General features: G+C 43.8%; 1 protein-coding gene across 1 annotated transcript in view; it reads left to right on the top strand.

Moving 5' to 3' along the window:
- LOC126282327 (protein abrupt-like) overlaps positions 1–20,570 on the top strand; it is a 111,086-nt gene extending 90,516 nt beyond the window's left edge. The window contains exon 3 of the mRNA XM_049981984.1: positions 20,289–20,570. Coding sequence (XP_049837941.1) covers positions 20,289–20,570 — 282 coding nt within the window. The remainder of the gene's footprint in view (positions 1–20,288) is intronic.
- Positions 20,571–21,667: the final 1,097 nt, after the last annotated feature.

Here is a 21,667-nt window from a genome sequence, read left to right as displayed (position 1 = left end):
CACCCTAAACCGCCCAAGCATTCCTGGCACACTTTTCTGGCAGTAAACACGAAATCCCTCAGGTATTATTAAATCTGATGTGGAATATCCCATTTTGAATGTGTCATAAATCTTGTTTCAGAAGATGTGCCACAAGAAATATTAATTAAATGGTTAATATAGGTGTTCAAGCAATTGCCTTCACACATTTAAAAATTACTAGAAATAAAAATGTCCGACATGCCACTGTAGTTTCCATGCATAAACAATGGTGTTATGTTTCTTGACGAGAAATTCCACTAAAAAATCGAATATTATTATTTGACGTCATGATTGGAAGTGGTGATGTATGAAATCATAATTGGAATTTCAACGGGAATTTATACCGTCATGATTACTGAGTTCCCACTGCAGGTCTGCTAAGTGAATTTTCTATTTTAAAAGAACTATAGAATTCCAAAGTCGACCGGTCCTCTCAGCTACATTCGAAAGGAGTGAGGAAAGGTTCTACTGTGTGATAGGATAGTAACAACAACAAATACCGCTGTGGACCCTTTGGAAACAATCCATTGCCAGCTAGCTGACAGAGATTGCTGAAAACACTCTTACATCCCACATACTCAACTTCTGGACATACAATTGCAGAGCTTCGGTGCCGCAGTACAGTGGAAATGTTCGAAGATGTGGAAAACTACTGCTGTAAACGTTTCCGGCTGCCGCAGCTGCAGAAGCCAGAGAGGGGCGCTCCAGTCATGCAGTCTGTGCACCCCAGGAGGGCCAGAATGATGAGAGTTCGAACGCTATCAATACTCCCAGCACAAACGCTCATCATATTGGATATTCTCAAATGTCCATGAAGTGCACTTCCAACGCACATGGTCCCATAGGTAACTCATAGCAGACTTAGTTCAGTATTCACCTATCCAAGCCTAGCCACGAGCCAAATTGTCATAAGCCACAGCTGACCGGAAGTTTCTTGGACTCTCCAAAATGGTGTGCAACAATGGACAAGCCCGGAACAAAGACATCCACTGTATTACTGTTTGCAGTCGCAACCTGTTTGCTTGCTGCTATGCTTTGTATGGCCATCTCCAGACTAACAATAATATCAGGAACCAGAAGAATATATTATCAGTGTAATTACAATTAAACATTACGTTTGCAGGTGCAGTCTGACACTGAGTGATGTCTCCTCCTGACTGCTGCAGTTGTTGAACGAATCTCAATACCTATTAAGCACGTAAATTTCCATGTAACGTATCTCTAACCATCTTACGGCTATCGATGTGTTGAATCTACACATCTCTTGCGATCGGAAAAAGCAGTTTTCTTTGCGCACGCTGGAACATTAGCCACAGTAACTTTACAGTGCAACATATACACATTCGAGACAAGCAGTGGATATATAATTTGTATGTGTACAGCACCTGAACAAATTATGGTGTGCCCACACTAACGCCGGCTAAGTGTTTCTATTCTTCTCAGTTCTAGCATATTACACATCAAAAAACGTTTTCCATCACCTCATCTCTGAGAGTTCCGAAACCTGCATAGAAAATTGGAATTGAGATTAACATTAGCATCATTTCCGGCTCTTTTATTGCTCATCAAAACCATACATTGCATGTTGTACCGTCATAAATGAGACCTTCAGAGGTGGCGGTCCAGATTCATAGACACACTGGTACCTCTAGTACCCAGTAGCACGTCCTCTTGCGTTGATGCATGCATGTATTCGCCGTGGCAGACTATCCACAAGTTCATCAAGGCACTGTGGGTCCAGATTGTCCCACTCCTCAACGGCGATTCGGCGTAGATCCCTCAGACTGGTTGGTGGGTCACGTACCCATAAACAGCCCTTTTCAATCTATCCCAGGCACGTTAGATGAGGTTAATGCCCAGAGAACATGCTGGCCACTCTAGTCGGGCGATGTCGTTATCCTGAATGAAGTAATTCACAAGATGTGCACGACGGAGGAGCGAATTGTCGTCCATGAAGAAGGTTGCCTCGCAAATATTCTGCCGATATGGTTGCACTATCGGTCGGAGTATGGCTTTCACGTATCGTACAGCCGATACGGCACCTTCCATGACCACGTGCGGCCTACATCGGGCCCACATAACGCCACTTCAAAACATCAGGGAACCTCCACGTTGCTGCACTCGCTGGACTGTGTGTCTAAGGCGTTCAGCCTGACCGGGTTACCTCCGATCACGTCTCCAACAGTTGTCTGGTTGAAGGCATATGCGACACTCATCGGTGAAGAGAACATGATACCAATCCTGAGCGGACCGTTTGGCATGTTGTTCGGCCCATCTGTACCGCGCTGCATGGTGTCGTTGCAAAGATGGACCTCGTCATGGACGTCGGAAGTGAAGTTGCCCATCATGCAGCATGCTGTGCACTGCAGTCGTAACACTGCGTTCTGTGGCTGCACGAAAAGCATTATTCGACATGGTGGCGTTGCTGTCACGGTAGTAGCAGTAGGTAGTGGCCATGCACTGCAGTAGTAGCCTTGGGAGGCCTGAGCGAGGCATGTTATCTACAGTTCCTGTCTCTCTGTATCTCCTCCATTTCCGAACAACATCGCTTTGGTACATTCCGAGATGCCTGGACACTTCCCTTGATGGTGGCCCATCGTGGCACAAAGTAACAATGCCGACGCAATCGCCGCGGTATTGATCGTCTAGACATGGTTGAAATACAGACAACAAGAGCAGTGTACCTCCTTCCTGATAGAATGACGAACTGATCGGCTGTCGAACCACCTCCCTGTAATAGGCACTGCTCACGCGTAGTCGATTAAATCTTTGGACAGGTTGCATATCTTCAGGAGTTCTGGGAACCGGGGTGATAAAAAACTTTTTTTATGTCTGTATTTGCCATTGAAGTCTTCGAGTCAGCGCTTCTGGAAGGTGTTGCGTCCTGCCAAGTCTCTCTCAAAGAAGTATTGTAAAACAAGGCGTCCGCCCCTAAGTGATAATCATCAGCGCTCCCGCGGACGAAAGGGTTGAAAATACATCACCAGCATGGGTTGGTATACTATAATAAACATTGTAGTTGATAGTGCAACAAGGAAACCGTGAGGATCTGCTCAGGGGAGCCTATTAGGGGACGTTCTGTGTATTCATTTTATTACAGCCATGTTCCCGTCCTGTTTGTACCCTATACCAGATCCAGTTCAACCCTCGCATTACTATATTGTGCAGCAGTTTACAAAATGAACGAATCATCCCTTACAAGTGAATGTACTCCTCAGTGCGTTCAAATCACTATTCACTTCGCCAAATGTACCCTCACCTTACATCTAGTCGTATGTAATTTCCTTTTACACGTATAGTAATCTGATTACTTCCCACAAACGTCTGGTGATCAGTCGGAACATGCACCACACTACCTGTAAGCTCAAGCAGCAACAGCGTAACATATCTGAGATCAATCTATATGCGTATAAAAAGAATTATGGCCGTTCACACTTGCACCAGCTGGGTGTCGTTTTCGCCCTACCCAGTAGAAAAAACCACTCCAACCATCACATATTTGTCGATAAATAAAGGATGTAATAACAATTTTAAAATGCCCTAGCGTCTTTTATTCTATCCATTTCACCATTTCCACGAAACCTTATCGTATTTTTGATACTTGTAAATCCAGCCAACAGACAGTGACGTTTTGTATACATAGTGAGTCACTACCTATTGCCACCTAGAATAGCTCTGCAAGTATGAAAGTAGCTGAAAAGTTTGTGCGACAAATGTTGCGTGGGACAACGGGGGCCATAATATGACATTGGTTTTTGTTGCTAGGTTAGAATCCTGCCTCGGGCATGGATGTGTGTGATGTCCTTAGGTTAGGTTACGTTTAAGTAGTTCTAAATTCTAGGGGACTGATGACCTCAGCAGTTAAGTCCCATAGTGCTAAGAGCCATTTGAACGAAGTTCATTAGCTTCTAAAGAAGTACAATCAGAAACAGCTTACATAAAAATCACAGGACTACTCCCAGCGTGTCAGACACATGTGAAAACATGTTAATGAGGTGCGAAACACGTTAATGGCCGCTGGTACCATCACTCTCAGAATTTGAATTTATCTGACTTGGTGCTACGTAGGGTTACGGACCACACCTTTTCCACGTAATATAACATTTACTTCATTTTATTTTTAACCCTACTTCCAAAACTCGGCCAGCAACATTACAATAAAACTTTCTTTTGCAAGTCAACTACAACTAGTTACTGTTTAATAATGTACAGGCTCACCAGTTTCAACAAAAGTCCAATGTGTCATTGACATTTGTATGATGGGTGGGGTCTGCGACTGAAATGTTAAATTTTTTTCTACTGGCCATGTAGTACACACACAGGGAATGATTACTGCCAAACGGCATTTCACATCACTGTAGCCAATAATTCGACTCATGTGAACTCTGACTGAATACATCACCCCATGTCCCATGTAGCATTAACACTAATTGAAGCCATCCAAGCAGTGTCTACTCCTTAAAAGATGAGAGAAAATAATAACCACCACGAGTACACTCTGTGAGATATCTCGACATTAAATTTACTTCTCCAGTTCTTCGTGTGCCCAGTGCTGGTCGCTGCAGACTGACTAGCAATGTTTCTAGTGCACTTGCAATTTATCAACACGAGCCAGTACATGGCTCACATCACTTAAAAACTAGAACAATAACTTCACAAAATTCTCCCTTCTCACCAGTGTTGACAGCATGTCTTATACCAGCTGGTTACTCGTAATGTAGCTTCCCCTGGCTGGCTAGAACTGACCTGCCTCTGCAGGAATAAGAAAAAAATTAATCTGAATGGTTGGATTGCTATTTGAACTGCTGTCCACCTGAATGTGAGTCCAGTATGATAGCCACTGCATCACCTTCCTCGCTCGGCAGCTACAGAGATGTACTGAAGAAAGTCAGCCCTCGAAAACGAGAGTGAGACCTTCAAGAAGAAGATAAACCAAAGAAGATGAAGGCATTAAACCTAAATAACTTAATGTATTCTAAAAAGGAGATGATGGAGATATTGGAGGTGAAGAAGAAATAAATGGTTATGATGAGGAAGATAGTGAAGAAGCAGAAGAAAAAGAAGAAGAAGAAGACGATGATTGTGATGAGGAAAATGATGAAGGTCAAGAAGATGACTAAGATGATTACGGTAAGGAAGATTTTCTTTACGAGTCAAAGCTGGTCTTCATCGAATCACCAGAAGATATTCGACTATGTCCACTGGAATGATCCGACTAAATTGGTAGAGAGATTAGTACTGCGTCTATCTTTGAAAGTAGTCGGCAGTGCTTCACAAATAAAATCTGAGAAGTAGCGGTTATTGCTTGAAGTTTCTAATGCTTTTCAAAATAAATTGGAAGTCTCAACGGCTGAAGGGGAAGTTGTGTGTGAGCACTTCCTATCAGTTGAACGACATCCAAAAAAGATGCATTTCACAAAACAGATTGATTTCTGAGTAGTTTATGTAATTGTAGCTTGCAATTTCGTATGTCTAACTGCATGTTTTAGATCTTGGTAAAAGATGGTCTGCGATCATATTTAATTTCAAAGTAGGAGTTAACATATAGGCACAATTATAATGTTGATACTACTTGCTGGTCATCACAGGAGACAGAAGCTTAGCTGGTCTGTGTGTTCATACTGTATACCGTTTGCCCATGAAACACACTTCACTGTCATTTTGATTTTGTTGAAGTTGATACAGCTGCCAAAATCTACTTAGCTGATAGAAATGTCAAAAGGTGCTGAAAGTGATAAAATTCATGTGTTTCCACGGTGTAGGTGAAGAAGACAAATGATTTCAGTAGCAACTCAGTGTTAACTATGATTTGATGGATGTGTGAAAATATGAAAAAAAAAATGTAATAAAATTCATGTGTGTAGTATTATTGCTCGTTTTACGCTTCCCATCCTGCTTTGTAATATATTATTTGATTCATCCCTCACTCAGGCGACAATTACTTAGCGAGGAACACAGAGGATGTGAGGGAGGGGAGGGGGAGAGAGTTTAAATGTGACGTAAAATGCATGTAATTCTTTCTATTTATTTGTTTGTTCTTTCTGTCTTTCTTTATTTTTTGTTGCTGATGATGCAGTACACTGAATAGGCTGAATTTTATATGATTATGTATTTCGGTAAATAGTACAGATACGCACAAATTTTTACGTTTTGTGTGTCTGTGTGTGTGTATGTGTGATAAATAGCACAAGTTTATACAACTCATGTCAAGAAATGTAAATGACTTTTTGATGTGGAAACACTTTGTTATGGCTAATGCTTTTGAATACGCCTGGTCATATAATTATTGGCCCGTTAAATTTCAGTTAAAAATAAACTGTCCTTTCATTTTCTGTATCATTTCCATGAACGTTAAAAGATTTTAATTTTAGTTCCACCACCATCTCGCATCTTTAAAATTACCCAACAGAGCCTTCTTCCATTTCTTAAATTCCGTCTTGCTACTACCGTGCATATTTTGAATTTCGTGCTCATCTCCATCTTGCAGGATTTTAAATTTCCAGTCCACCGACTTCATGACGACATTTTGCTTTCAAGGAGGTCCTTGATGACATCCCTCTAGCGCAATAGTCATGTGAGAATGCATCTGAAAGTACGTAGCACTCCTGCTATACATGTTACAATCTACCGTGTCGACTGTAATGACTGTTATGAAACTAAAAATGGGAGAAATGAAAAACGTGGTGTTTTCAGTCATAGCTGGGTACAACATCTAAATTTTATATGAGGTACTCTAAACACCAGCCATTGTATCACAAAGGTTTAGAGCCCAGTCTATGTCCTGATTTCACATGCCATGTTTCAGCATAAAAAACCTGATCTGTTCGTTCAACTGAGGTGTAGCTCAAGTAAAATGCCTGACGCAATAACTTGTCTCTCACGGTCTTCAAACAATTACAGTTATTTGTTTGTAGACTCCCACTCAAACGACGAGGAGGAAACGATCCCAAAACATATACCGGTCGTTTTCTGCTCATGCCACGGCGTTTAGAAGCTCTGATTACATCATTTCAGTAATTTACATAACGACTACACTCCTTGAAATTGAAATAAGAACACCGTGAATTCATTATGCCAGGAAGGGGAAACTTTATTGACACATTCCTGGGGTCAGATACATCACATGATCACACTGACAGAACCACAGGCACATAGACACAGGCAACAGAGCATGCACAATGTCGGCACTAGTACAGTGCATATCCACCTTTCGTAGCAATGCAGGCTGCTATTCTCCCATGGAGACGATCGTAGAGGTGCTGGATGTAGTCCTGTGGACCGGCTTGCCATGCCATTTCCACCTGGCGCCACAGTTGGACCAGCGTTCGTGCTGGACGTGCAGACCGCGTGAGACGACGCTTCATCCAGTCCTAAACATGCTCAATGGGGGACAGATCCGGAGATCTTGCTGGACAGGGTAGTTGACTTACACCTTCTAGAGCACATTGGGTGGTACGGGATACATGCGGACGTGCATTGTCCTGTTGGAACAGCAAGTTCCCTTGCTGGTCTAGGAATGGTAGAACGATGGGTTCGATGACGGTTTGGATGTACCGTGCACTATTCAGTGTCCCCTCGACGATCAACAGAGGTGTACGGCCAGTGTCGGAGATCGCTCCCCACACCATGATGCCGGGTGTTGGCCCTGTGTGCCTCGGTCGTATGCAGTCCTGATTGTGGCGCTCACCTGCACGGCGCCAAACACGCATACGACCATCATAATTGCACCAAGGCAGTAGCGACTCTCATCGCTGAAGACGACACGTCTCCATTCGTCCCTCCATTCACGCCTGTCGCGACACCACTGGAGGCGGGCTGCACGATGTTGGGGCGTGAGCGGAAGACGGCCTAACGGTGTGCGGGACCGTAGCCCAGCTTCATGGAGACGGTTGCGAATGGTCCTCGCCGATACCCCAGGAGCAACAGTGTCCCTAATTTGCTGGGAAGTGGCGGTGCGGTCCCCTACGGCACTGCGTAGGATCCTACGGTCTTGGCGTGCATCCGTGCGTCGCTGCGGTCCGGTCCCAGGTCGACGGGCACGTGCACCTTCCGCCGACCACTGGCGACAACATCGATGTACTGTGGAGACCTCACGCCCCACGTGTTGAGCAATTCGGCGGTACGTCCACCCGGCCTCCCGCATGCCCACTATACGCCCTCGCTCAAAGTCCGTCAACTGCACATACGGCTCAGGTCCACGCTGTGGCGGCATGCTACCAGTGTTAAAGACTGCGATGGAGCTCCGTATGCCACGGCAAACTGGCTGACACTGACGGCGGCGGTGCACAAATGCTGCGCAGCTAGCGCCATTCGACGGCCAACACCGCGGTTCCTGGTGTGTCCGCTGTGCCGTGCGTGTGATCATTGCTTATACAGCCCTCTCGCAGTGTCCGGAGCAAGTATGGTGGGTCTGACACACCGGTGTCAGTGTGTTCTTTTTTCCATTTCCAGGAGTGTATTTCTCAAAGTCAGACGTAGTAGAGTGCACAATAATCAGATCGTTACTGCTTCGCTTTGTATTTAGTACGTAGTGTAATAATTTCAGCTACAGCAATGTTTAATACATTAACTTTTAACAGATACTACTAAGTTATGCAATTATACGATGAAGGAGCTTAGGTAATTCGTAGATGTTTGAATAAATTCACTGAAACAGGAATTGTATCAGCTGATTTATCTCATCTCAGAAACTGCTCCATTACTTATTAATAAATATTTTTGTACTGAGGTTCTCAAGATTACTCTGCACTTCGTAAATCGTAGAAGTTAGATATTTCCCGCGTTTATATGCTAACAGAAACATTCTCAAAAATCTGTATCACGTCCTATTTCTACTAGGGTGATTTAGGTTTACTTCAGTTATCCTAGACCAGCTTTTGTGAAAGCTGGATTGTCTCCCTCAACACGATTATGCTTACTTTTCTCAATATTCTCGCAGAACTGAGATAGTGGAATCTCCTCTAAAGAACTCGAATTAGGCAGGAATACTGACTTGGCTTCTTGTATGGATAGAAGACAAGGCCAGCATTCCGTACTGATTTTTGTCTACAACATCGCAAGTAATTCTCGGTAACGTACTGTGAGGCGCCTGTTTTAAGAAGTGGAAATATTATCTGTATGAAATAGCATCATGTCATCAACAAATAAGATGCCTGGACGGAACCAGGGATCGCTTACGTCTGTTGAAGTTATTAACTCAAAATTTAACATCACTTTGACAGGATACGAGTCTCACTAGATAGCTTTGCAGATACAAACCCAGACACCCAACTATCCATTCCTTCGTGATCTTGCTCCTACAGAGAAATGACTCTGTCTCTAAGCTGCCAAGTAACACGACACATTTCATACAGTATGGCTATGAAGCTATTCGTCGCCGAGGTGCCAAATACTTCATTATCCTACTGTCGAATTCATTACATAAGTTGACTTAGACACAATTAGTCATGAATATCTCTGTTGGATGCATTTTTTGAATTGTTGAAACAGTGTGCCGGAAATCTGAAAGATTATAATTCTTTCTGCATATTCAGTGTTTAATCCATCAAGATCGGAACTGCACTGGAAAAGATATAACAAGCTGTAAAGAACTCTATGTTGACAGGTAGGAATGTGGGGTAATGTATGCATGGAACTGCGTTATTCTTGACCCTGGAAGAGCTTTTACACACATCTCTGCATGTGGAACGATTTCCCCCTTTACTTGTACCATCTCGTAATTTAGCCCGCAACGTATAAGTTTAAAGTGCCCTGTAACATCCCACTACTTATATTTACTGTATTTTTCAACTCCGCCAATTCGTGAGCAATTTTGTTAAGAAAATCTGTGTCCTCTACTCTATATGTTTAGTGTGGTCAGTCATATCTCAGTTGTGATTGACGGTCCTTACGACGTCGTCAGTGAGCGGTATTGCTCGGCCAATAGGAAAAGAGCGCAGCCAGTGTTGAGGAGCGTGGTAGGCGCTTGAATGTGTAGCGAAGCATCGGTTCTGCCCTGTTGTGTAGTGTGCTCAATGCAGGGCTGCGGCTGTGACTCCTTTGATGTACGTAGAGAGCGATATCAGTTGGTGGTCACAACATGGATCCGTATGTGAAATCTTACAATAAGAATCACGTCCAGCATTCTGTGGTTACAAGTGACAAGTGGTAATGGAACACACACACACAGGGCGAGGTAATGTGTGTGTGTGTGTGTGTGTGTGTGTGTGTGTGTGTGTGTGTGTGCGAGCGCGCTTGCGCAAATAGCATTCCACATACCAAGATTTTTGTGGTTTTTTTTTGGGGGGGGGGGGTGTAGATAAATGAATGTTGTGTTATTGAATATGTGCGTTCTGGCACCAAAAAATTTAGAAATTAAACACTTTTTTACGAAGTTTATACTTATTTATTGAACTGTAGCTTATTTAGACTGTCCAAGTTATGGCCTTAAGCCTCGCAATGCCAAGAATAGATAGGTTTTTTTGTCTATCTTTGAAGGTTCCGTAATTAAATGAGGGATTGTTTTTAATGAAATCACTACAAGATTCCATACGTGTCTTAATTTTTCAGATAAACTTAACCCACAAATTTAAATCTCATTAGTCGATCGGACATTTCGACATTTCACAGTGACATATTCAGAATGTTCAGGTTCCAGACTGTACTTACACATCAATTTCTTTTTAAAAAGTATGTAGCCCCCCCCCCCCCTCCCCCCCGACAACCGCAAATCACCTTTGTGGTATATATAACTGCAAGAGTGCTGTCGTTTACTGTCTAGTACACTGATCGGAAGATCAAAACCAACCACAAACGATTTAGATATATATCTGTATGGCGCGGAAATAGTTGACCCAAATAATGAAAGTTTGACATCTACATGAGTGCTAAAAGCAATTCGTTAAACTCTAGTGCACAGTAAATGAATCAAATATAAAGGTCCTAAAATCCACTACATACGTAAGCGTTACGAACAGTTGAAAAGAACACTCAGAAAATGTAGGGCAAGTGGACCTAAGACTGCGTTTTATTGGCAGAACACTTAGAAGATGCAACAGATCTACTTAAATAGACTGCCTACACTACGCTTGTCCGCCCTCTTTTGGTGTATTGTTGTGCGGTGTGGGATTGTTACTAGTTACTACTAATGGAGTAGGCCGACAAACTTCAAAGATGGGTAGCACGTTTTGTACTATCGAGAAAAAATGGGGAGATAGTTTTACGGCCATGATACAGCATATTGAGTGTACGTCACTAAAACAAAGGCGCTTCCGATTGCAGCGGGATCTTATCACGAAATTTCGATCACCAACTTTCCACTTACAATGCTGAAATATTTTGTTGACGGTGACCTATATAAGGAAATACAGTCATCCTAATAAAATAAGGGAAATAAGACCTCGCGCGTAAAAATACAGGTGTTTATTTTTCCTCGCGCTGTTCGTGAGTGGAATAACAGAAGTACTGTGAGGATGGTTCGATGAACCCTCTGCCAGGCACATACGTGTTATTTGCAGACTAGCCAGGTAGATGTAGATGAACGTAACTGCGCATTCTGTGTTTGGTTCCTGTGTAAGAATGGTCTGCCGTTACTCGACAAACAATCAGACGCCTCATACAAGGCGAACCCAGCAGAGTTCAAGCCTTCATGAGTTCGAAGGGTACACACGCCACATATTAATGCCCACATTTTCGTGTCTAGATATATTCGACCGGACAATAGAGGGTGGTCCATTGATCGTGACCAGGCCAAATATCTCACGAAATAAGAGTCAAACGAAAAACTACAAAGAACGAAACTTGTCTAGCTTGAAGGGGGAAACCAGATGGCGCTATGGTTGGCCCGCTGCCATACGTCACACGGGTGTCAACTGCGTTTTTAAAAAAAATAGAAAGGCCCATTTATTATTAGGTATTTGTGTCGTACGTAAAGAATAATGAATGTTTTAGTTGGATCATCTTTTTCGCTTTGTGATAGGTGGCGTTGTAATAATCACAAACATTTGGCTCACAATTTTAGATGAACAGTTGGTAACAGGTAGGTTTTTTAAATTAAAATACTGAACGTAAGTACGTTTGAAAATCTTATTTCGGTTGTTCGATTTGGAGACATGTACCTTTGAGAACTTATCATTTCTGAGAAAGCATGCTGTTACAGCGTGATTACCTGCAAATACCACATTAATGCAACAAATGCTCAAAATGATGTCCGTCAAACTCAATGCACTTGGCAATACGTATAACGACATCCTCTCAACAGCGAGTAGTTAGCCTTCAGTAATGTTCTCACATGCATTGACAATGCGCTGACGCATGTTGTTAGGCGTTGTCGGTGGATCACAATAGGAAATACCCTTCAACCCTACCCACAGAAAGAAATCCGGGGCCATCAGATGCGGTGAACATGCGGGCCATGGTATGGTGCTTCGGCGACCAATCCACCTGTCATGAAATATGCTATTCAATACCGCTTCAACCGAACGCGAGTTATGTGCCGGACACCCATCATGTTGGAAGTACATCGCCATTCTGTCATGCAGTGAAACATCTTGTAGTAACGACAGTAGAACATTACGTAGGAAATCAGCATACATTGCACCATTTAGATTGTCATCGATAAAATGGGGGCTAATTATCCTTCCTCCCACAATGCCGCACCATACATAAACCCGCCAAGGTTGCTGATGTTGCACTTGTCGCAGCCATCGTGAATTTTCCGTTGCCCAATAGTGCATATTATGCCGGTTTACGTTACCGCTGTTGGTCAATGACGCTTCGTCGCTAAATAGAACGCATGCAAAAAATCTGTCATCGTCCCGTAATTTCTCTTGTGCCCAGCGGCAGAACTGTACACCAAGTTCAGAGTCGTCGCTGTGGAATTCCTGGTGCGTAAAAATATGGTACCGGTGCTAACGATGTTGATGTAGAATTCTCAACACCGACGTTTTTGAGATTCCCGATTCTCGCGCAGTTTGTCTCCTATTGATTTGCGGATTAGCCACAACAGTAGCTGAAACACTTACTTGGGCATCATCATTTGTTGCAGGTCTTGGTTGACGTTTCACATGTGGCTGAACACTTCCTGTTTCCTTAAATAACGTAACTGTCCAGCGAACAGTCCGGACACTTGGATGATGTCGTCCAGGATACCGAGCAGCATACAAAGCACACGCCCGTTGGGCATTTTGATCACAATAGCCATACATCAACACGGCATCTAACTTTTCCGCAATTGGTAAACAGTCCTTTTTAACACGGGTAATGTGTCACGAAGCAGACACTGTCTGCACTGGCAGAATGTTATTTTTTTCCTTTATTGTGATTTCATTCCCCTGCCCCATATGGGCAGGGAAGGGCTGTCAGCGACACAATCCGCCGCTCTTCAGCCGAGTCACATGACAACTAATACAAGAATAAAATGTTACATATGTTATTGTTGTTGCTGTTGTGGTTTTCAGTCCTGAGACTGCTTTGATGAAACTCTCCATGATACTCTATCCTGTGCAATCTTCTTCATCTTCCAGTACCTACAGCAACCTACATCCTTCTGAATCTGCTTCGTGTATTCATCTCTTGGTCTCCCTCTACGATTTTTACCCTCCACGCTGTCCCCTAAAGCTAAATTGGTGATCCCTTGATGCCTCAGATCATGTCCTACCAACCGATCCGTTCTCCTAGTCAAGTTGTGCCGCATACTTCTCTTCTCCCCAATCCTATTCAATACCTTCTCATTAGTTATGTGATCTACCCATCTTATCTTCAGCATTCTTCTGTAGCGCCACATTTCGAAGGCTTCTATTCTCTTCTTGTCCAAAATATTTATCGTCCATGTTTCACTTCCATATATGGCTACACTCCATACAAATACTTTCAGAAACGACTTCCTGACGCTTAAATTTATACTCAAAGTTAACAAATTTCTCTTCTTCAGAAACGCTTTCCTTACCATTGCCAGTCTACATTTTATATCCTCTCTACTTCGATCATTGTCAGTTATTTTGCTCCCCAAATAGCAAAACTCCTTTACTACTTTATGTGTCTCACTTCGTAATCTGATTTCCTTAGCATCAGCCTACTTAATTCGACTACATTCCATTACCCTCGCTTTGTTTTTGTTGATGTTTATCTTATATCCTCCTTTCAAGACACTGTCCATTCCGTTCAACTGCTCTTCCAAGTGCTTTGCTGTCTCTGAAAGAATTACAATGTCATCGGCGAACCTCAAAGTTTTTGTTTCATCTCCATGGATTTTAATACCTTCTCCGAATTTTTCTATTGTTTCCTTCACTGATTGCTCAATATACAGATTGAATAACATCAGGGAGAAGCTACAACCCTGTCTCACTCCCTTCCCAGTCACTGCTTCCCTTTCGTGCCCCTCATCTCTGACAACTGCCATCTGGTTTCTGTACAAATTGTAAATAGCCATTCCCTACTTGAATTTTACCCCTGCCACCTTCAAAATTTGAAAGAGAGTATTCCAGTCAACATTGTCTAAAGCTTTCTCTAAGTCTATAAATGCCAGAAACGTAGGTTTGCCTTTTCTTAATCCAGCTTCTAAGATAAGTCGTAGGGTCAGTATTGCCTCACTTGTTCCAATATTTATACGGAATCCAAACTGATCTTCTCCAAGGTCAGCTTCTACTAGCATTTCCATTATTGTGTAAAGAATTCGCGTTATTATTTTCCAGCCGTGACTTATTAAACTGATATTTCGGTAATTTTCACGTATGTCAACACCTGCTTTCTCTGGAATTATTATATACTTCTTGACGTCTGAGGGTATTTCGCCTGTCTCATACATCTTGCTCACCAGACTGTAGAGTTTTGTCAGGACTGGCTCTCCCAATGCCGTCAGTAGTTCTAATGGAATGATGTCTACTCCCAGGGCCTTGTTTCGACATAGGTCTTTCAGTGCTCTGTCAAACTCTTCACGCAGTATCGTATTTCTCATTTCATCTTCATCTACATCCTCTTCTTTTTTTTTTTTTGGTCATCAGTCGAATTCCTTTCCTGTGCTAACCTCTTCATCTCAGAGTATCACATGCAACATACGTCATGGAATTCATTCTCTCATGTCTTAGCAGATGTCCTATCATCCTGTCCCTTCTCCTTATCAGTGTTTTCCACATATTCCTTTCCTCTCCAATTCTGCGTAGAACCTCCTCATTCCTTACCTTATCAGTCCACCTAATTTTCAACATTCGTCTCTAGCACCACATCTCAAATGCTTCGATTCTCTTCTGTTCCGGTTTTCCCACAGTCCATGTTTCACTACCATACAATGCTGTACTCCAGACAGACGTACATCCTCAGAAATTTCTTCCTCAAATTAAGGCCGGTATTTGATATTAGGAGACTTCTCTTGGACAGAAATGCCCTTTTTGCCATACCGAGTCTGCTTATGATGTCCTCCTTGCTCTGTCCGTCATTGGTTATTTTACTGCCTAAGTAGCAGAATTCCTTAACTTCATTGACTTCGTGACCATCAATCCTGATGTTAAGTTTCTCGATGTTCTCATTTCTACTACTTCTCATTATCTTCGTCTTTCTCCGATTTACTCTCAAACCATACTTTGTACTCATTAGACTGTTCATTCCGTTCAGCAGATCATTTAATTCTTCTTCACTTTCACTCAGGATAGCAATGTCATCAGCGAATCGTATCATTGATATCCGTTCACCTTGTATTTTAATTCCGCTCCTGAACCATTCTTTTATTTCCATCATTGCTTCCTCGATGTAAAGTTTAAGGAGTACGGGGGAAAGGCTACAGCCTTTTCTTACTCCCTTCTTAATACGAACACTTTGTTCTTGATCGTCCACTGTTATTATTCCCTCTTGGTTGTTGTACATATTGTATATGACCCGTCTCTCCCTAAAGCTTACCCCTACTTTTTTCAGAATCTCCAAGAGCTTGCACCATTTTATATTGTCGAACGCTTTTTTCAGGTCGACAAATCCTATGAACGTGTCTTGATTTTTCTTCAGCCTTGCTTCCATTATTAGCCATAACGTCAGAATTGCCTCTCTCGTGCCTTTACTTTTCCTAAAACAAAACTGATCGTCACCTAGCGCATTCTCAATTTTCTTTTCCATTCTTCTGTATATTATTCTTGTAAGCAGCTTCGATGCATGAGCTGTTAAGCTGATTGTGCGATAATTCTCGCACATGTCAGCTCTTGCCGTCTTCGGAATTGTGTGGTTGATGTTTTTCCGAAAGTCAGATGGAATGTCGCCAGACTCATATATTGTACACACCAACGTGAATAGGCGTATGTTGCCACTTCCCCTAATGATTTTAGAAATTCTGATTGAATGTTATCTATCCCTTCTGCCTTATTTAACCGTAAGTCCTCCAAAGCTCTTTTAAATTCCGATTCTAATACTGGATCCCCTATTTCTTCTAAATAGACTCTGGTTTCTTCTTCTATCACATCAGACAAATCTTCACCCTCATAGAGGCTTTCAATGTATTCTTTCCACCTATCTGCTCTCTCCTCTGCATTTAACAGTGGAATTCCCGTTGCACTCTTAATGTTACCACCGTTGCTTTTAATGTCACCAAAGGATGTTTTGACTTTCCTGTATGCTGAGTCTGTCCTTTCGACAATCATATCTTTTTCGATGTCTTCACATTTTTCCTGCAGCCATTTCGTCTTAGCTTCCTGCACTTCCTATTTATTTCATTCCTCAGCGACTTGCATTTCTGTATTCCTGATTTTCCCGGAACATGTTTGTACTTCCTCATTTCATCAATCAACTGAAGTATTCCTTCTGTTACCCATGGTTTCTTCGCAGCTACCTTCTATGTACCTATGTTTTCCTTCCCAACTTCTGTGATGGCCCTTTTTAGAGATGTCCATTCCTCTTCTACTGTGCTGCCTACTGCGCTATTCCTTATTGCTGTATCTACAGCGTTAGAGAACTTCAAACGTATCTCGTCATTCCTTGGAACTTCCATATCCCACTTCTTTGCGTATTGATTCTTCCCGACTAATGTCTTGAACTTCAGCCTACTCTTCATCACTACTATATTGTGATCTGAGTCTATATCTGCTCCTGGGTACGCCTTACAATCCAGTATCTGATTTCGGAATCTCTGTTTGACCATGAAGTAATCTAATTGAAATCTTCCCGTATCTCCCGGCCTTTTCCGAGTATACTTCCTCCTCTTGTGATTCTTGAACCGGGTATTCGCTATTACTAGCTGCAACTTGTTACAGAACTCAATTAGTCCTTCTCCTCTTTCATTCCTTGTCCCAATCCCATATTCTCCTGTAACCTTTTCTTCTATCCTTCCCCTCTAACTGCATTCCAGTCGCCCATGACTATTAGATTTTCGTACCCCTTTACATACTGCATTACCCTTTCAATATCCTCATACCTTTTCTCTATCTGTTCATCTTCAGCTTGCGACGTCGGCATGTATACCTGAACTATCGTTGTCGTTGTTGGTCTGCTGGCGACCGGGTTATTCTAATCAGTTAGAATAACCCAGTCACTGAACTGTTCACAGTAACACACCCTCTGCCCTACCTTCCTATTCATAACGAATCCTACATCTGTTATACCATTTTCTGCTGCTGTTGATATTACCCGATACTCATCTGACCAGAAATCCTTGTCTTCTTTCCACTTCACTTCACTGACCCCTACTATATCTAGATTGAGCCTTTGCATTTCCCTTTTCAGATTTTCTAGTTTCCCTACCACGTTCAAGCTTTTGACATTCCACGCCCCGACTCGTAGAACATTATCCCTTCGTCGATTATTCAATCTTTTTCTCATGGTAACCTCCCCTTGGCAGTCCCCTCCTGGAGATCCGAATGGGGGACTATTCCGGAATCTTTTGCCAATGGAGAGATCATCACGACACTTCTTCAACTACAGGCCACATGTCCTGTGGATACACGTTACGTGTCTTTAATGCAGTGGTTTCCATTGCCTTCTGCATTCTCATGTCGTTGATCAAGGCTGATTCTTCTGCCTTTAGTGCCAACTTCCCACCCCTAGGACAAGACAGTGCCTCTTTGACAAGGCCGTTGGCAGACTGAGGCTGACTTCTTATGCCGGAAGTCTTCGGCCGCCAATGCTGATTATCATAATTTAGGCAGTGGCGGGGATCGAACCTGGGACCGAAGACGTTTTGATTATGAATCAAATACGCTACCCCTAGACCACGGCTACTCCCTTCTATTTCCATAATATTGTCCGCAAGTACATCGTCCTTGTATAGACGCTCTATATACTCCTTCCACCGTACGGGTTTCCCTTCTTTGCTTAGAACTGGGTTTCCATCTGAGCTCTTGATATTCATACAAGAGGCTCTCTTTTCTCCAAAGGTCTCTTTAATTTTCCTGTAGGCAGTATCTATCTTGTGGTGAGATAACTCTCTACATTCTTACATTTGTCCTCTAGCCATCCCTGCTTAGCCATTTTTCACTTCCTGTTGATCTCATTTTTGAGACGTTTGTATTCCTTCATTTACTACATTATTATATTTTCTCCTTTCATCAATTAAATTCAATATTTCCTCTGTTGCCCAAGGAGTTCTACTAGCCCTAGAATAGTGAAAACAAGGCAGGAGGAAGTGCAGAGACACTGAAAGGGAGTACAAGAGTGAGAGAGGGGTAGGAGGGGGAAGCTGCTCAGGAGAGGGGACGGGGAGGAGAGGGAGCCCTGAGGAGGAGGCAGAAAGATGGGGTTAGAGTTGGTAGGAAGGGTAGATGTCAATGCGAAGGTCATCATTCAGGAGGGGTAGATGGTGGAAGTTGCATTGGAAAGGAGATAGAGAGAGGGTGGGACACAGCGGTAAAGGGGCGGCAACAGGTTGGGAGTGGAGAGGAAGGAAGACACCAGGGGGTGGGGGAATCAATGTGGCTGACAATATATAGTGTGCGGATGTGTTCAAGGAAAAGGAGAAGGTGGGGGATGGGGATGATTTCGTAGAGGAGGTGTGTGGAGGACGGAAGGAGGATGCAGAGGGCGAGGCAGAGCGCATGGCATTCGAGGATTCGGAGGGCTTTATAGGACCGGGGAGGGGCGAAAATCCAAGGTATACTGGCATAACAGAGGATGGGGCGTATCAAGGATTTGTAGGTGTGAAGGATGGTGGAAGGATGCAGACCCCATGTGCGGCCGGAGTTTCAGGAGATGGAGTCTGTTGTGAGCTTTGTTTTGGGTGGTAAGGACATGGCGGTGACGGTCGAGGGTGAGGCCAAGGTATTTGAGGGTAGGAGTGAGGTGGATAGGACGGCCATAAATTGTGAGGTAGAAATCAAGGAGATGGAAGGAGCAGGTTGTGTGGCCTATGATGATCGCCTGGGTCTTGGAGGGATTAACATGGAGGAACCACTGGTTGTACCAAGCGGTGAATTGGTCAAGGTGTGTTTGGAGGGTACGTTGGGACCGTTGAAGGGTAGGGTAAAGGGCTAGGAAGGCGGTGTCATCAGCAAACTGGAGAAGATGATCAGGTGGGGGAGATTCGGACATGTCGGCAGTGTACAGGAGACAGAGGAGAGGGGAAAGGACAGAGCCTCGGGGCACGCCGGAAGAGGGATAGAATGTACAGGAGTTGGAATAGTCACACAAGAGGGACGATGGGAGAGGAAGGAAGCAACGAGATGGACGAAGTTGATGGGGAGGGCATAGGTGTGGAGTTTGAAGAGGAGCCCAGGATGCCAGACACGGTCATAGGCGTTCCAGATATCAAGCGAAACAAAGATAGCGGAGCGATAGGAGTTGAGTTGGATGGAGCGGAATGTTACGTGATACCACATACTTATACGTTTCTGTTACAGCACCATCTATCACACAGCGGAATAAGTGGTCCAACTAAAACATTCACATTTATTTACGTACGAAACGAATATGTAATAAAAATGGGGGTTCCTATTTTTAAAAAGAACGCAGTTAATATCCGTTTGACCTATGGCAGCGCCATCTAGAGGGCCAACCATAGCCCCATCTGGTTTCCCCCCTCAACCTAGCTAGACAAGTTTCGTTCTTTGTAGTTTTTTTCGTTTGATGCATAATTCGTGAGATATTTGGCCTGGTCACTATCAATGAACCGTCCTGTATATTCCTACTCTATCGAAATATTCCAGCACTTCACGGACTGTTGGACGTGATCTTCCTGATAGTATCCAAATTGTCAATATACACAGCTTGGAGACGTCAGATGACGAAATGACTTTTATCCAAATGAACATGTTCCGTCCCAACCAAATAATTCTCCCTCACACAATGCATGACGTAGGTGTTGACGGTGGTGTGTCTTGTTGCAGCGCGTGCTGCTGGAGCAGCCGCGCGGCAGCGTGGACCCCGTGATGGTGGTGCTGCACGGCGTGGAGCCGGACGACCTGGGCCGGCTACTCGATCTCATCTACAGGGGCGAGGTGCGCGTCTCGGCGGGCGAGCTGCCGCGCTTTCTCGAGTGCGCCAGGATATTTGGCGTGCGCATGCTGCAGTCGACCGCACTGCGCATCTGCGCCGCCGTGGCCGACACAGACGCTGACCGTGCCAATGGACAACTCGTGAGGAACTCCACGGCCGAAAAACAGGTCTGACACTCCAAAATTCTTCCAATCTCCTCCATCTTTACCCTACTTAGTTCTCGAACAGATCTGGATTTGTACGGTTTAGGAAATGTTGCACCGCAAAAATCAAGTTTTCTCTGGGAAAAGTATTACTTTCGTGACTACTTTGATCCACAGTTCAAGTTTCTGCCGCGCATTTGAGGTTCTGCCACTACGCTGCCTTCACTAGGTCAGAGCCATGCTGTTATCTATCACGTAAGAAGTCATGCCCTCCTTATATACACTACTGGCCATTACAAATTGCTACACCACGAAGATGACCTGTTACAGACGCGAAATTTAACCGACAGGAAGAAGATGCTCTGATATGCAAATGATTAGCTTTTCAGAGCATTCACACAAGGCTGGCGCCGGTGGGGACACCTACAACAAGCTGACATGAGGAAAGTTTGCAACCGATTTCTCATGCACAAACGGCAGTTGACCGGCGTTGCCTGGTGAAACGTTGTTGTGATGCCTCGTGTAAGGAGGATAAATGCTTACACATCACGTTTCCGGCTTGGTAAAGAACGGATTGTAGCCTGTCGCGTTTGCGGTATGTCGTATCTCCCCATTACTGCTCGCGTTGGTGGAGATCCAATGACTGTTAGCAGAATATGGAATCGGTCGTTTCAGGAGGGTAATATGGAACGCTGTGCTCGATCCCAACGACCTTGTATCACCAGCAGTCGAGATGACAGGCATCTTATCTGCATGGCTGTAACGGATCGTGCAGCCATGTCTCGGTCCTGAGTCAACATATGGGAACGATTGCAAGACAATAACAATCTACACGAACAGTTCGAAGACGTTTACAGCAGCATGGACCATGGCTGCGGTTACCCTTGACGCTGCATCACAGACAGGAACGCCTGCGATGGTGTAATCAACGACGAACCTGGGTGCACGAATCGCAAAACGTCATTTTTTCGGATGAATCCAGGTTCTGTTTACACATCATGATGGTCGCATCCGTGTTTGGTGGCATCGCGGTGAACGCACATTGGAAGCGTGTATTCGCATCGCCATACTGGCGTACCACCCAGCATGGTGGTATGGGGTGCAATTGGTTACACGCCTCGATCACG

The sequence above is a fragment of the Schistocerca gregaria genome, chromosome 7 (assembly GCF_023897955.1).
Source record: "Schistocerca gregaria isolate iqSchGreg1 chromosome 7, iqSchGreg1.2, whole genome shotgun sequence".
Classification (NCBI taxonomy): Eukaryota; Metazoa; Arthropoda; class Insecta; order Orthoptera; family Acrididae; genus Schistocerca; species Schistocerca gregaria.
The sequence above is the reverse complement of the archived record's forward strand: the minus strand, read 5'-3'. Positions and strand labels throughout refer to the sequence as shown.